This window comes from Myotis yumanensis, unplaced genomic scaffold (assembly GCF_028538775.1).
Source record: "Myotis yumanensis isolate MYYU_CA2020_CCGP unplaced genomic scaffold, mMyoYum1.0.hap1 SCAF_15, whole genome shotgun sequence".
Taxonomy (NCBI): Eukaryota; Metazoa; Chordata; class Mammalia; order Chiroptera; family Vespertilionidae; genus Myotis; species Myotis yumanensis.
This window is the reverse complement of record NW_027223766.1, coordinates 35,988,597-36,004,984: the sequence shown is the minus strand read 5'-3', so window position 1 is coordinate 36,004,984 and position 16,388 is coordinate 35,988,597. Positions and strand designations below refer to the sequence as shown.

Below are 16,388 nucleotides of genomic sequence, written 5' to 3'. Positions count from 1 at the left end.
CCTGGGAAAAAATCAACACAACTTTCCTGAAAATAGTCAACATATCCTTTCTGAATAAATATGTGGAAAAACAAGTGTATGGGTAATTTAAAAACAAACCAACCACCAAAGCTACTTTTACTCAGAAACAATGTTGTTTTTTTTAAAAAAGACAGGATAGGAAATCCTCACCTTTAATAATTATGTTTCCTCTTTCTAATTTCTAAAATTAATCCCATTTTTACAGACCACTATTGATAACCATGGAAGGATCTGCTACTCATTTAATCTTTATCTATTAAAATAAAACTGCAGAGATCATCATTTTATAGGAGGATAAAACATTTATTTAACTGGAAACACTAATCTTTATTTTCATCATGCCAAAGTGTCTGGTTACAAACCATTTCCAATAAAACACTATATATAAGAAGCAAAAAATAAGTTAATACACTGTAAACTTACAGACAGTTTCATCAATTAACAGATTTAAGAACAAACAAGCCATTTTTAGACTTTGGAGCTACATTTAGTAGAAAACGGCAAACACTCAAACCTTATCAACCCCAATGAAGACACTAAAGGATTAGTCAAGACTTCTTCAAACCAAGGGCGCAAATACATGTTCATTTTTGGTTACAGTCCCCTGCTATGCACAAGACCATCAGGAATGCTGGAACAATCACACATTGGAAAACAGCACGAAGCAAAGCAAGGAGATCGCATGCCGGCAGGACAGAAGCTGTCTTGAAAGTGCAAACTTTGCATTTTCTCTTCCTGAACCACCAGGGTAAGAACGGGCACCTCTGACGACACGCAGGGTCACGAGCATGCTTTCGACACCACACGGGTGGGGCTTTTGACTTGAACCAGGTCTCCATGCCTTTGAAGACACCTCCGGGCCTCCACAGGGAACAGGCTCCCACTAAACAGAGTGCAAATCAAATACCGAGGAGCAACACGACAGAACAGAGACCGCCCTGGGTCGACCTGCTGCTTCTTCACCTGGCACCACACCTCCTGGGACCCATTGGCACACGGAACCACCACTGCTCTCTAGGTCTGGACGTGGAAGGTGGTGCGGCGGAGCGAGTGCAGGGCAACCACGCAGCAGCCCCGGAGCAAGGCCCCGATGTTGTACATGGGATCCGTGCCCCCCCTCTGAGTACTGAACACCCACAGCACGGTGGGCACCACGGGGGCAGCCACGGCCAGGAGATCCACCAGGAAACTGCGGCTCCAGTACTGCCTCCCCACGGCCCCCGGGGCCCGCGGGATGATGCCGTCCAGCCTTTCTTCTGTGCAACCTGCAAAATCCAGCTCTCTCATGAGGCGATCTGCAGGAGCTTGCGCCTCCACCGTGGCGTCTGGGGTCTCCACGGGAGACAAAAGGATGGCCGAGTTTGGATTCTTTGGAGTTAAATCAACCATCAACGCGGAGATGGACTCCGGGAAGCTTTCTGTGGAATCAGCTGCGGACTCAGAAGGCGATGCTGAGCCCCAGGCACAGGGGTCCTGGAGCTGGAGCACGTACTGAATGAGCTCCGAGACCGCGGGGCTGTAGGGCACCACGTCGGTCTGCACAGCCCGCTCCACCACCGCACGGCCCACCTCTGGACCCACCTCCGTGGGGATGATCGCCAGGACCTTTGCCCCAGGGGTGCAATGCAGCAGCTCCAGGTCGCCAGCCTGGGTGGCGGTGGCCGTTGCCAGCTCATCCAACAAATCCGAGCCATCCACCATGCTGTCTCCCACCAGCAGCTCACTGTCCGCCCCTTCCTCTGTGACCTGCTCTTCCACGGACAGCCCATCTGCCGTCTGGCCAATAGGGGTGTCTCGGGGGAAGCTTTTCTCCGGGGAGTCGCAGGAGAAGTCCAGGCACAGCTCATCCCTCAGGGAGCCACTGTGCGCCAGCTCCATGCTCTGCAGGAGGGACTCCAGCTTCCTGTTCTGAATGTTGATGTCCACGAAGTATTTCTGAATGCCTTTGTCTTTATCGGCCAGGCTGCTCCTCATGGTCTCGATGACCTGTTTGAGCTGTTTGATCTCTTTCCTGGCCTCCTTGAGGGCCAACTGGGCCTCCACCCGGTGGCACTCTTCTTCAATCCAGTCTTCCCTCATCCGGGCCAGCTGGGACTTCAGCTCCACAATTTCTGTTTCCCTGCAGTGAGAAGAGGAGCACACCCATGAGGCTGAGAAAAATGTCATCTCTGAGCCAGCTGACACACAGGCAAATGACCAAGCTCTTCCACTTGAAACACAGACTTAATTAAATCAGTTTTGACATTTTTTCTTTCCCAGGTTAATACCCATAAATAAGCCACCCCCAACTGTAAAATAGCTAAAATAATTCTAGTATGGGGGTCCTCAAACTATGGCCCGCGGGCCACATGCAAATACAAATATGGTATTTGTTCCCGTTTTGTTTTTTTACTTCAAAATAAGATATGTGCAGTATGCATAGGAATTTGTTCATAGTTTTTTTTTTTAACTATAGTCCGGCCCTCCAACGGTCTGAGGGACAGTGAACTGGCCCCTGTTTAAAAGGTTTGAGGACCCCTGTTCTAGTAACTAGAATCAGAATAAAAAACACTCCTATTGTTTTTTCCCCTCTTTTTGGAGCATCACTACATGTCAGACACTGCATTAAGTATTTTACAAGCATTTTACCTTATTTAATACTTAATATTTGAGCCTGGCTGGCATGGCTCAGTGATTGAGTGTCGACCTATGAACCAGGAGGTCATGGTTCGATTCCTGGTCAGGGCACATGCCCGAGTTGTGGTCTTGATCCCCAGTAGGGGGTGTGCAGGAGGCAGCCAGTTGATGATTCTCTCTCATCACTGATGTTTCTATCTCTCTCCCTCTCTCTTCCTCTCTGCAATCAATAAAAATATATTTAAAAAGACCAACCTTAATATTTGAAAATTTATTATTAGAACATATTAGAGTCTCTCAGTTATCCATTTATATACCTACTAGAGGCCTGGTGTACAAAATTTGTGCATGGGTAGGGTCCCTAGGCCTGTCTGGCGATCAGGGCTGATCAGGCTTTCCTTCATTCTGTGCCACCTCCTGGTGGTCAGCGTAGGTCATAGTGAGCAATTGAACTTCCAGTCTCCTGGTCAAACACCCAAGGGGACACTTTGCATATTAGCCTTTTATATATATAGGTAATTTGTGGAAGGAAAGTTCATGTCACATTAAAAAATATATACATATTGTTATTGATTTCAGAGAGGAAGGGAGAGGGAGAGAGAGATAGAAACATCAATGATGAGAGAGAATCACTGATTGGCTGCCTCCTGCATGCCCCACAATGGGGATGGAGCCCACAACCCAGGCATGTGCTCTGATTGAGAATCGAACTGAGACCTCCCGATTCATAGGTTGATGCTTAACTACTGAGCCACTCCAGCTGGGCCCATTTCACTTTCAATCACCTATCTAAGAAGGCAGAATTTCATCATATTCCAATGATAATTTTTTTTAAAAAATTAAATCATAAAATAATACATGTTGCAAGGACTTTGTGAAAAATTGATTATTCTATCTTCTCTTAGGTAAGATGATATCAGATCCATCCTACACTGAAGAGAATCTAGCCTATGTTTTTAGATCCCTTAAAGGACTCTACTTCAAGATCTTTGTTGAAAATTTCTTCCTTACATATAATGCCTTCCTATGTCCACACATTCTCAGGGATATGAAGACCTGGCAGTGAGGATCTTGACATATCTGAAGAGATGTCAGTTTTCTGCTTTAAGCTTAGGCTTGAATATTCTCCCTCCCATGACTGCTCAAACCCTCTCATGGTTTCCTCAAATCATACCCCAAAGACTTCCAGAAAATAGGGTCTGACTCCGAGCAACCTTATCCTGGGTTCACAGCTACCCTGGTCGGAGCTCTGCTCATCCATCCTAAAATGTTCCAGGGGAAAACCATCAAGGAGAGAATCTCATCTGCTCCAACTGTCAAAGGTCTCTTCTCTCCGAGATAAGATCTCTTAAGCATGGGCTGCTTTGTTTTGCTTTTTAACTCAACACTTGGCCAAGAATAATGAACTTCTTCCTTCAGCACAGAAATAGCTGGCAGGAATCACAGTGCACACAGCCATCCACTCTCTCACAGAAATAAACAGAGCTTACTAGGGGCTCCCTGTGTGTGACCCATTGGGCTGGAAGTATGGATTGTTGCTCTGAGTGTTCCTGACTATTTTTAAATGGCACACACCCAACTCCTCCTGTCAAAGCTGCTCACACCCAGAGCAGGTAGGCAGTCCCCTCTAACCAAGGAGGGTCCCCTGAACTCCTGAAACAGCCAAAGCTTCTGAGACTGAGTTATGAAATATGACAGAAATGAAATCACATTTCTTCTTTTCCACTTTTCTACAGTGTAGTTTCATATTTCATTTTATAGAAAAACAAAACAAAACAAAACAAAAACAACAACTGTCCTAAACCACCCTGTGCGAGGAACTGGGACTCACCTCTCGTGGAGTCGGCGCTCAGATTCCTTCAGCTTGGTCTTCAGGTGTCTCACCGTCACCTCTTTCTGCTGTAGAGGAGTCAAATACTGCTCTGGATTTGGGGGCTTCACCCCATGATTCTCTCCACAGGACATGTACCTTCCAGACCGCCTGAAACAGCCCAAGTAACGGAATGTTACCTTTAGTATAAAAAGGCCAAGAAAGGCACAGAAAAGAGCTTGAGAAGAAGTGGCGGCTGTGTGTTGAGATCTTATTAAACCTCAGTAACGTGTGACCTCACCATGAAAGGGGATGGCAATATACCTGCCAGTCTTAGGATGTTCATTACATGGAATATCAGGGTAGTGTGTGGGGAGGGTGACAGGGGAGAGGGAGGATTTTCTATGGCTTCTGAATGATCTCAGACAAAATAATACACAATGGTCCAGGGCTTGCCTGCCAGTTCAGAGTAGCAGGCTGTTAAAGGACAATGAGTGAGGGCAGGCGGGAGGGAAGGAAGGGAGCGAGATGACCTAACTTTCCACACAATGTGCCCTTAAGATCTTAATTGTTATGCGTTGAATTCAAATTGTTCTGAAACCAGTCCCTGGAGTGAGTGTGCTGATTCGGTGGGCAGTTTCCTCCTCCTGACGGAATGAGGCTGAGTGTGTTTGGTAAGAGAGGTGCCTGATGATCTACAGACCACCCGGAGCTGGAATCCAGGCCCCTGCCAGGCTGTAGGAGAGCTGACTGATGAGAACAGACGCCCAGAGGAAGGGGCTGAAGGAGGACGGCTGGCAGCTTCTTCCCTGACTCTGGACCCAGCCCAAGCCACTGCCCTCGTCCTGTTCACCCTGAGCCTGCACTCCATCCAAGAGGGCCCGAGTCCAGCTCCCAGCCCTCTGTTCCTCCTGTCCTGGCCCTTTTGGATGTGCAGCTCCTTCTTTCTGCTTCCCCACCCCCATCCCTCAAGGACTAACTCATTCCTTGTTTGACCTTCAGATCTCATTTCAATTTCACTTTCTCAGCGATCCCTTCAGAGTGGGACCCCTGGCCACCTTTTACATACACATCTACTTGCAGAATAATCTTAATGAGTTGTTGTCATGAGATAGGTCTTTCTTCTCCTCTGGGTGGTACACACAGGGCCCATCTCTGTTGCTCGCTGCTCTATTCCCAGCACGTCACACAGTACCTGGCACAACGTGGTACTCAGCACATAACTGGTATCTAAATGAACACATGAGCGATTCCATTTTCCTCCCTACCCACTCACCACTTGGATTGCTGAAACTTAAGAGAGATTGTGGCTGGCGTTCTTCCTGCAGCAGCCCTTAAACAATGAGCTGAGTGTGGGAAAGAAGTGTCTTGTTGCAGAATAAGACAGCAGATCAAGTGTTGCGTAACTATTTTTAAAAGAAAACTTACCGCGTAGGACGAACAAGGAACCATGAATTGAAAGATGATCAGTACTCACCTCATGATTGGGCTACAGTCACTTCCTTTGTAGGAGCCAGAGTTGCTACTACTTGGGGAAGAAGGCGCATAGCTGGGATGGATGTTGACAGGGCTCAGCTGATTCCTGCACAGCATGGACAGAAGGTCCTTCTCGCGTGGGGACGGTGGGCTGTTGCCAGACTTGTGCGATGAAGCTCCATTACTCCGCCCGTGGGGACCTCGGCTGAGGGAAGAGCATGAAAAAAAAATGTTAAAACCCTCGAGGCTATTGGTGGCCACTGCTAATGCTTTACTCCTTAGAGGTAGTTACTACTAAGGAAATCCAACTTACAGAGTTAGAAAGAGGCGATGTAATTATTGGTGCAAACTGCCCTTGTGAGCAGCCTTCTTCCCACCTGCCCGATACTTTCTCTCCTGGTGCCCTTGGCACCGGCAACCTCTCCCTCTGCTGTTGTTTCAAATGGTTTCTGACCACAAAGCTTGTTTTGGATTAAACCCAGCAGCCTGCTCGGAACACAAACCATGTAAATATTGATTTGGTTTAGGTTCATTTTGGAGGCAGTTTTGAAGATGTGGTGTTTGTTCCCGGACACCTGTTTCAGCTTCAGGTGGGTTCAGGTGGGTTGGCTCATTTGGAGAATGGGGAAGTAGGGGACTGTCCATAAAGAAGGAGGAGAAAATAGAACAATAAACATAGCCCACATACATGTATCAGGTCTATAATTTTAACCACTTATTTTTCCCCTTCTCTTTCCATCCCCAATAACTTAGCATAACCTTTATCATTTAACTGCTGAAATGTTGTAACAGCCCCCTCTTCGCTCCATGGCCTCTTGTCTTGACCCCTCGGGCAAGGAGGCTGGCCCTGCAGCTGGAGTGGCCTTTCCAAAATGGAATTTGAATATCACTGCCCTCCCCCAAGCCATTCACTGGCTCCCCCGCCTCCAGAATAAAGGCCGAACTCCTTAGCATGTCCGAAAGGTCCAATCCCGCCACCCTGTCCCACCCCTCCTCTGCCACGCCCCGCTCCTCCCTCTATCCCAGCATTCCAAACGACTTACAGTTTCCTGACAATCCACGCTCTCCAACACCTTTATATTTTTAAGCTTCTAATGTTCTCTGCCTAGAATATTCTCCTTCTGCTCCCTACACTAAGCCTCTGGGGTACCTCCTACTTCGAAACTGATGGGCACCTACTCCAAGCAGCCTTCTCTGGATTCTTCCTTCCCAAGGTTGGTGTAGGTGCCATTCCCTGTTGCTCCCTAATACTCTGTGCAAACTTCCAACGTGAAACGAACCACAATGCATCACAACTCCAACCCTCCTTTCCCGGAGATGAGGGCATGCTGTGGGCAGAAACACAGCCTGGCCTTTCCTATCCCCGCGGCTGCCTGGCACACAGTAGGTCAGCGGTTCTCAACCTGTGGGTCGTGACCCCTTTGGGGGTCGAACGACCCTTCCACAGGGGTCGCCTAAGACCATCGGAAAACACATATATAATTACATATTATTTTTGTGATTAATCACTATGCTTTAATTATGTTCAATTTGTAACAATGAAATTGGGGGTCACCACAACATGAGGAACTGTATTAAAGGGTCGCAGTATTAGGAAGGTTGAGAACCACTGCACTAGGTGCCCCTGGATGACTGGTAACTGAATACATTGGGTTTATGTCCTGGCACTGCCACGTAGAAGGAACTTAACCTACGGGGATATATGATAACTTCTCCTGTCCTCCTCACAGAGTTGATATGAAAAATCAAAGAATGCATGTGAGGGCATTTGGTAAGCTGTTCAGGGCAATTGAACTATAGGGTGTCATTAGAGAAGAAACTTGTTTCCACTTCCCTGTTAATCTGGTTCCAGGGGAACATTCTGAAAAGAGTGTTGGAACAGGAGGACACAGAGCAGTCAGTCCTGCTTTTCTGACGATCCTCCACTTGCCATTTTAATTACCGCCGTGTCCAACTGACACATCTCAATGAGAAACGTGTGTGAACGGGAATGTGAGCGTGCACGTGGGTGCACTTGGCTCCCAACCCACAATTATTTAAAATCAAACACAATGTCAACTAGCTGTCAACCCATAAATCACACACAAAGGAGACATCGCCACGTTGGAAAGTTAAAAGGTTCTTTCCTTTTGAAATCATGCAAATGGACTCGGTCTCCTCTTCCTGAAAAGGGGGCGCTTTATAGAGAACAGATGGGCTGACGGCTTTGTGACAAACCAACTTGAGCAGCCCGGGGGTGGGAGGGCCTCGGGAGTAGCTGCAAAGAACATGCACCCTGCCTTGGATTTGCTTCTTCATACGTCCCTTCCAGGCCTGGCACCAACTGGCCAGACTGCTTCTTACTGTGGCTGTGAGGAGTTTGGAGGATTAGCCATTACAAGTCAGGGCAGACACGAAGGAACTCTCCCTAATTGTGACCTGGGGAATCCTCTTGAGTCAACCTTCACCACGGACCTCCTGTGACTCCAGCCCTGTTCCCGGTGCTTTATGAGCACTGTTTCATGTAACTGACCGTCATGCTGGATATAAAGCTGGTACAGAGGTTATCTCCCTTGTGTGTTCAGTGAAATACTCCGTGAAGTACTCAGTAAGTAACTGAGGCTCAGAGAGAAAAAAAAACAAACAAAACCCACAAACAAACAAAAAAACTGGCTCAAGAACACAGAGCTGAACGGGGAATGAAATCCAGGTCTTTTCACGCTACAGAAATGCCTCCTACTCTACCCAAGTGGAATATACTGTTTTGAGCTTGTAAACAGGTACATTAGGGACTGGCTATGTATGTGGTTATTACCTGAAGAATTTGCCACTGCCTTCTTCAGTGTAGTATGTGACTAAGACACACATTCAAGTAGATGGGGATTTTGTAAGAACTCATCTGCTTTACAGACGAAAGCAAAAACTCTTAAGCTATTAAACATGACTTCAAATATATTCACATGCATTTCAGGAAATGAATGACTAGACTGTAACAGCTAACTTTTTTTTTAAGAGAAAGTACATACTTAAAAATGTCTCTTCTGTTCCTTACATTTAGTTTAATCCAAAGTCATCATGGATGATGATAAAACATTTGGAAGGAGAAGCAGGGATTCCATATTGGTCGTGGCTGTGAACAGGCAAAACCAATGCTATCCTCCTCAGCCCACCTAACCTCCCTGGTTTGGTGAACAAGAATGAAGTCCACAGGGGAGAGACAGAACTCTGCTGGCCCCACCCCAGGCCTGCAAACATGAGTAGGAAAAATGGAAAGTGAGAGACAGGGAGACGTGAAGATGGAAACCTCTGGAGGGGCCCTGGTGAATTTCTATTCCCTAGCTGTTGTCCTTTCCTTCAGGTAACATTCTTATCAACACCACCATCATCACCATCATCATTGTTATGGGCTGAATTGTGTGTGTCCCCGAATCCATAGGTTGAGGCCCTAACCACCAGTACCTAAGAATGTGACCATGTTTGAAAAAGGGGCTTTTAAAATGAAATGAAGGCCTAACCAGTTTGGCTCAGTGGATAGAGCGCCGGCCTGCAGACTGAAAGGTCCCAGGTTCGATTCCGGTCAAGGGCATGTACCTTGGTTGCGGGCACATCCCCAGTAGGAGGTGTGCAGGAGGCAACTGATTGATGTTTCTAACTCTCTATCCCTCTCCCTTCCTCTCTGTAAAAAAAGTCAATAAAATATATTTTCAAAAAATGAAATGAAGTTGAAATGAGGCTGCTAGGGTGGGCTCTAGTCCAATTTGACGACTGTCCTTGTACGAAGAGGGAAATTTAACACAGACAGGTACAGAGTAAAGACGGTGAAAAAATGGGACAAGACGGCCATCTACAAGCTAAGGAGAGAGACCTCAGAAGAAGCCAAACCTGCTGACACCTCGATCTCATACTAATCGTCTACAAAATTGTGAGGAAGTAAATTTCTATTGTTTAAGCCACTTAGTCTGTAGTATTTTGTCATGGCAGCCCTAGCAAATTGGAATGATCATCATCACCATAATCAGCACCACCACCACCAGCAACAGCAGCAGGAGGTAGATGCCATTATTACCCCATTTTCCAGGAGAGGAAACTGAGGCTCAGGGCTCCAGGTCAGGCACCTAATAAACAGTGGAGGCTGAACTCAGGTCTGTCTGACTCCAAATCCCAAGCCCTTCTTTTCTTCTCGCTTCCGTCTGCCTCTGATCAGATAGGGTTTTAGTTTAAGGAAGAGAATGCCTCAGATACATCAGCAGAGTTGGCCTTCTATAAGAAGAGATCATTTGCAAATCTCTAACATGTTGTTTTTAAAATCACCTATCAAAACTATTCTCCCCAACTCCACCTGTCCCTCATTCCTCCCACCCCACCTTTGCCAATGTTCCTGCCATGCTTTCTCCCAGGAGCTAATTCTCCACACAGAAAATTCCTTTCTAACAGGAGGAATGAGCCAATTAAACAGATCACAGCTATTACAGAATTTGGCACGGATACTGGCCCATCTAGAGGAGTTGCCCTCAATGTGTGGATCACAAAGACTACGTGAAATGCTGAGCTATTCCATCATAGAAATCTACTCACGGTGCTCTGTGCCTGGGTCAGATTAAAAAAAAAAAAAAGTGAGGGCCCTGACTGGTGTGGCTCAGTTAGTGGGAGTGTTATCCTGTACAATGAAAGGTTACGGGTTCGATTCCCAATCAGGGCACATACCTGGGTTGCAGGTTCAATTCCCTGGTCACTGTTCGTTCTCTCGCTTTCTCTCGCTTTCTCTCTCTCTCTCTCTCTCTCTCTCATTTTTTCCTCTTTCCCTCCCTCCTTCCCTCACTTTCTTTTTCTCTAAAACCAATAAGCATGTCTTGGGGTCAGGATTTAAAAAAAAAAAAGTGAGGATAATGGATAGAACATTTCCAGCTTCAATTTTCCATCTATTAAACATACATCTGATTTGCACATAGTTAGATTTAACTATTTTATGTTTATCATATCAGTTTTTAACCACTTAGAGATATCATGGATTCCAGACTAGCATATTTTCTCTAAGTCACTCAGCATTACTGGCATTACCTTGAAATTTAACCACAAACAGAAATTCCTTTGAAAGGCTTAATAAATTTGGCTTCTTCTTCAGGACATTTGTTTTTCCTCTTGCCCTCTGCTCTTTGATACCTGTACCATGGGTATGAGCTAATTTCTTGAATGGGTTAGATAAATGGGTTATTTTCAGAGGAAGCCACATCTGACTTATACAGAGAACGTTTATATGCACCGTCCTGTGATCTCAGAGGCACTTTATTTCCAAAACAGATGGTGTTTGGGAATAGAACGACTGCTTTTTCATGTGGGCTTCGCTCTTTTGTTACAGGTTTTTCTGGCTTCAGCTTTGTTTTCAATAAACTCTACACTGTGCGTCTCAGGTCCCTCTGTAAACATCAGCCCAGGCTGCGGCTTCCCCAAGAGGAATCGAACTATTTGCTTGCTGACTCCTGGAAATGCAAGGTTTTAGAAATGGGACAGCTTTCTTCCAGGAAGGGACCTTAAAACATCGTGTAGTCCAACCTCTTTTATACACATTTGGACACTGCGGCCCAGGAGAGCCAAGTGACATCCCCAAAGTCTAGAGACAAATCACCCCCAAGTGCCTTGTGGCTCATCCGTTGCTTTGTTCAGGTCTCTGCTCAGAGCTCACCTCATCGCCGAGGTCTCCCAGAACCCCCCTATCTGAAACACACCACAAACCCCATTACTCTCCCATAGCCTTTCCCTGCACGTTTTAAAAGTAATTATATCACTTATGCATCTACTGTCTCTTTCCCTGCTAGAATGAATATAATTTTCATGGCATTTTGTTTACTGCCCTATCTCCAGAACCTGTCTCATAGTAGATGCTCAACAAATACTTGTAGAATACATCACTGATGGTGGCAGAGAATCCCTGTCCCACCCCATGTGAAGAGGCTCCCATGTCCCCCAGTCTTCTCCCCTCAATCCAAACAGCATCCATGGCGAACCCTGTTGATGCTTACCGTGCTCCAAGCACTGAGCCCACACTTTACCTCTATCAGCCAATCTAATCCTAACAATGAACCTTATGAGGTGGGTATGACGATAGCCCTATTTTACAGACGAGGTGACTGAGGCTTAGAGAAGCTAAGCAACTTGCTCGCGGCCACACAGCCTGTAGGTGAAGCTGCTGTTCAAACCAAGGTGTAGCCTGACCCCAGAGCCCACACACTTAGCTATTTTGTTCTTTTGCCCCTTTCTGTGGTGGCCACTCATGCCTATGGACGTCATACTTCCCTCACCCTTTCTCCATGTAAATATTGGGATGCCCACATGGTCATTATGCTTCTTGCACAAAAATAAAGAAAAGGAAGCTCAGCTGGAAGAAAGAAAGGGTGAATTCGTAATCTAGATTCATGAGGGGAGGCGGGTGGAAACTGGAAGGCCAGCTGGATACCCAGGTGAGTACACAGGCGAGTGAGGAAGAGAAAGCGGGTTGGACCCAGAGCCAAGGCCTGGATGAGAGATGACAGAGGCCACGTCACGTGACCACAGGAGGACAGGTAGAGAAAACCACCCATTTCTAATCACTAAAACACAAACAAAAATCACTCACTGACCAATAAGATATGAGTGGACAGTCATCTGGGCGGCTCTATAGAAGCATCAAGTCCAGATTAGTCACCTGTGCAAAGGGTCTTAATAATCACAGAGCAGGAGACAGTGCCTACTTGCGTGAGAAAGAGGAGCGCTTGCTTCCCGCGGCAGACATGTGGACCTCAGGAGCGGAAATGCTGCCCGTGCTGCTCGAGGAGCTAAAATCGGCTTCACTACCTGCAAAACAACAGGGGGGAGAGGCATGAGGGGAAGGAAACCCAGGACGCGCTGGCCAGCTCCCGGCCTCCCGGGGCCCCTGGCGCCCTGCCTTTGCTCTCTAACTCGGCACGTGCCAAGATTCCAGAGCTCCCAGCCCCTGGGCTGTCTTCCCCAAAGCAGCCAAGAGAAGGCGCACACACAAGGACACGGTTTCGTAAGCACAGCTTGGAAGCACAGGAGGCTGGTTGCCTGCAGATGCCCGGGGTCCAGCAGACTACCAACACGACCCACGTGGGGGAGAAACGTGCGCCCGCCCTGTGAGTCACAGGCCCTCTCGGCCTCATCCACGTGCCGGCCCAAACTGTAAGCAACACGAACAGCGTGCCCGTCAGTCCCATAGTTTTTCCGAGAGTTTATCTTTGGGCTTTTGTAGTCAGCTAGCCTAGCCACACTTGCATTTGGCACTTTGGGGTCTGGAGACAATCAACCAGTTAGAAGCGGTCAGGAAGCAAGCAAGCCTGGGCTCCAGATAAGTGCTGGAACCGTGCTATCTGCTTATGGCCTTTCTCTGACTGCGCTGCAGTTTTGCTATAAAACAGAACCTTAACGAAAAGCAGGCATTGAGTGCTTCCAAACAGAACAAAAAAAGTTCACAGTGACGGAACCTCTGAATTAAAGGAAGACTGGAAAATGTAGGTGCTTTTTTGGTGGGGAGGTGGTGGTGGAAGGATTGTTCATTAGCTTAGGAAGATCGCATTGTATCTTGAGTACAGACTAGAGTTTGGTGTGTAATTAGGAGTGTGGTAGAATAATTAATATGGATCCCGTCTCCAACAACAACAAATACGTGGTTCTGAAATTGCAATGAAAATATTCCAGGGCTTGCCTGGGGAAGTGGAGGGGAGGGGAAGAGAGAGGCGAGAGAGAATAAGTGGGAAGAAGAAAGAGATGAAATAAAAGATGAACTTCCATTTGCTTTCAGGAAGCAAACCTAGGTGTACCAGTTATTTGACCTTGTCTCTCAACTCCTACAACACAACTCCTGACTCTCTGGTCTAGAACCCAGGGCCAGCTCACATTAGTGAGTTGAGGAAAAAATGAATCATTTAAATCCCCTGCGTTTCTAACAGGCAGTGAACAATGATTATAATAAAAACGACTTTGTGAGTGCCTAGCAGGTTCCAGGCCCTGCAGGAGATGCTTTCTAACTCTTTATATTTTTGACAACGTTGTAAGGCAGGCATTCATCTCACTGCTCTGCAATGGAGGAGACCAAGGCTGATTTGTGCGAGGTTTGTGAGTGACAAAGCCTGCCCAAATCCTCGTGCTACTTGCATGAACCACGCCGCATCCTTAGTAAGACAGGGGGAACTCGGGGACATGGGAGAGTTCTACCACCTCGCTAACTGGCAAGATGAGCCATATGTGCAAGATGTGGCCAGATTGGCCCACTGCTGAGCAGGTCCTGTCGCTGACGGCTTGTATTACTAGTAGATTTGCTAGAGGGGAAGGTAAGCAACCGCAAGGAGAGAGATCCCTCCCCCGGCTGCCAGCACCTCTCAGGAAGTTCGGCCTCTTCTGGGAAAAAGATCAAGAATGATCTCTGAGCACAGGAGACAGTAGTGAATTTCACCTCCCAGCAGAGTTCTGGGAGGATTAGGCTGGCAATTTATCAAGATGGGACAGGCCAGGCCTTCTGCATTTCAGAGACTTTATCTAATGATAAATTGAACTCCAGAAGCTCCCCGGACCTAATTAGTTGCCTCTGAGAAATGCACTGGCTAAACTCGTATTTCAGTCTCAAGGATGCACGACTGGTCATGGTACCCAGGAACACACTAGTCTGGACACCCTCCTTCAACCAGCTTTGTATGCTAGTAAATTACCAGGTTGGTTATTAAATCATAAAGGTAGAAGATTTTCAAAAATAGATACTGCGTGCCCGGCTGGCATGGCTCAGTGGTTAAGTATCGACCTATGAACCAGGAGGTCACGGTTCGATTCCTGGTCAGGGCACATGCCCGGGGTTGCAGGCTCAGTCCCCAGTGTGGAAATTCTACAAGAGAAACAGACAATTGCTGAAAATCCACTGTTTCCTCATGATGCCTTTGATCTGTGGTAATTAAGTCCTCTGAACTGAAGGGACACCTCATTGCTACAGGAACTAAATAATTGACTCTTACGTATTTGCAGGCCCTAACGTCACCGTGTTCCTGTACTTTTTGAACTTATCTTCTGCACATATGAAAGAGATTAGAAGGCTCATTCAGGGTACCCAATAGATGCATTCAGGACTATCTGAATAATATAAGAGTGAAAAAAATATGTTACTTCTCAACTATTTCAGTTTATGATTTGCAAAATTATAACTATTTCCAGTTTGGTTAATGCAATGTAAAGTCAATGCACTCTATTTAAGGCAGTGATTCTCAACCTTCTGGTCCTTTAAATACAGTTCCTCATGTTGTAACCCAACCATAAAATTATTTTCGTTGCTACTTCATAACTGTAATGTTGCTACTGTTATGAATCGTAATGTAAATATCTCATATGCAGGATGGTCTTAGGCGACCCCTGTGAAAGGGTCGTTCGACCGCCAAAGGGGTCGCGACCCACAGGTTGAGAACCGCTGATTTAAGGGCTACACAGAAAAGTCAATTTTACTACATCACCTGATGTACTTTCCCCATTTGCTAAGCACGATAACTTAAGAGGAAGGTTAGAGACCTGATCCGCACCCCCTCCCCCCCAATTTATCTATTAGCTGGCAACACAGACACAAGGAAGGAGAGGCGCTCTTTACTCATTTCCTTTAAACAGTGAATGCAACGAGGTTATTGTAGTTCATTGCTCTTTTGGTGCTGAAATCATACAAAGGGAGTACCTAATCTAAAAATACGGGCCCTGAGCCAGACAGGGCCTCCCCGTGCCTCAGTTTCTCTATTGTGAAACGGAGATGTAATCATAGCACCTGCCTCATAGGGACAGTGCAAGCAATGCATATATTCATATAACCTGATCTCCACTGTAAGCTTTCAATAAATGTTAGCTGTTATTACTCTGAAGACGTTAAAAAGACAATGTTTACTATACTATACATTTCCTTTATAGATAATTTAGAAAATAGCAATGGTCCAGAGAGGAACATGTAGTCTATAATTCCACTACCAAAAAAAACCCACAAAACTATAATCTTTTGACATACAACTCTTTAGAATTCAGACTTAATACACTTTCACGTAACCTAATTGTCTTTCTTTCAATATGTGAATATCTTGAAAGCAGCCCACATTTTGTTTCATTAAATCAACGTATATGGAGGCTATTTCCAGTTTTCCTACTATTGGTAACAAACACTATATGCCAGAAACCATCCTAAGCATCTTCCACAGGTTAAGTCATTTATTTCTTGTGATAGCACAGACCCTATGAGGTCAGAACATTTACAAGGCAGAGAAGTTGAATGACACAAAAACAGTGACACAACTAATAAGAAGTAGAGGCAAGATTGGGACCCAGGCCATCTGACCCCAGGGTCCACATTCTTAAACACAGGCCTAACCTCAACGGGTATCCTTGGGCATATTCATATCCTTGTCTACTTAGTTCTTTAATTCCCAAAGGTAGAATTTTTAAGCCAAAGAGTATGCTCAATTTCAACACTTTTAATATTTTA

At 46.2% G+C, this 16,388-nt stretch overlaps 1 protein-coding gene across 4 annotated transcripts in view; it reads right to left on the bottom strand.

Moving 5' to 3' along the window:
* Window positions 1-303: 303 nt before the first annotated feature.
* SYBU (syntabulin) overlaps window positions 304-16,388 on the bottom strand; it is a 103,559-nt gene continuing 87,474 nt past the window's right edge. For all 4 annotated transcript variants that reach the window (XM_070391926.1, XM_070391928.1, XM_070391927.1 and 1 more), the window contains exons 5-8: window positions 12,628-12,730; window positions 5,925-6,128; window positions 4,469-4,618; window positions 304-2,140 (exon numbers count right to left, since the gene is read on the bottom strand). In XM_070391926.1, coding sequence (XP_070248027.1) covers window positions 1,036-2,140; window positions 4,469-4,618; window positions 5,925-6,128; window positions 12,628-12,730 — 1,562 coding nt within the window. In that variant the 3' untranslated portion in view covers window positions 304-1,035. The remainder of the gene's footprint in view (window positions 2,141-4,468; window positions 4,619-5,924; window positions 6,129-12,627; window positions 12,731-16,388) is intronic.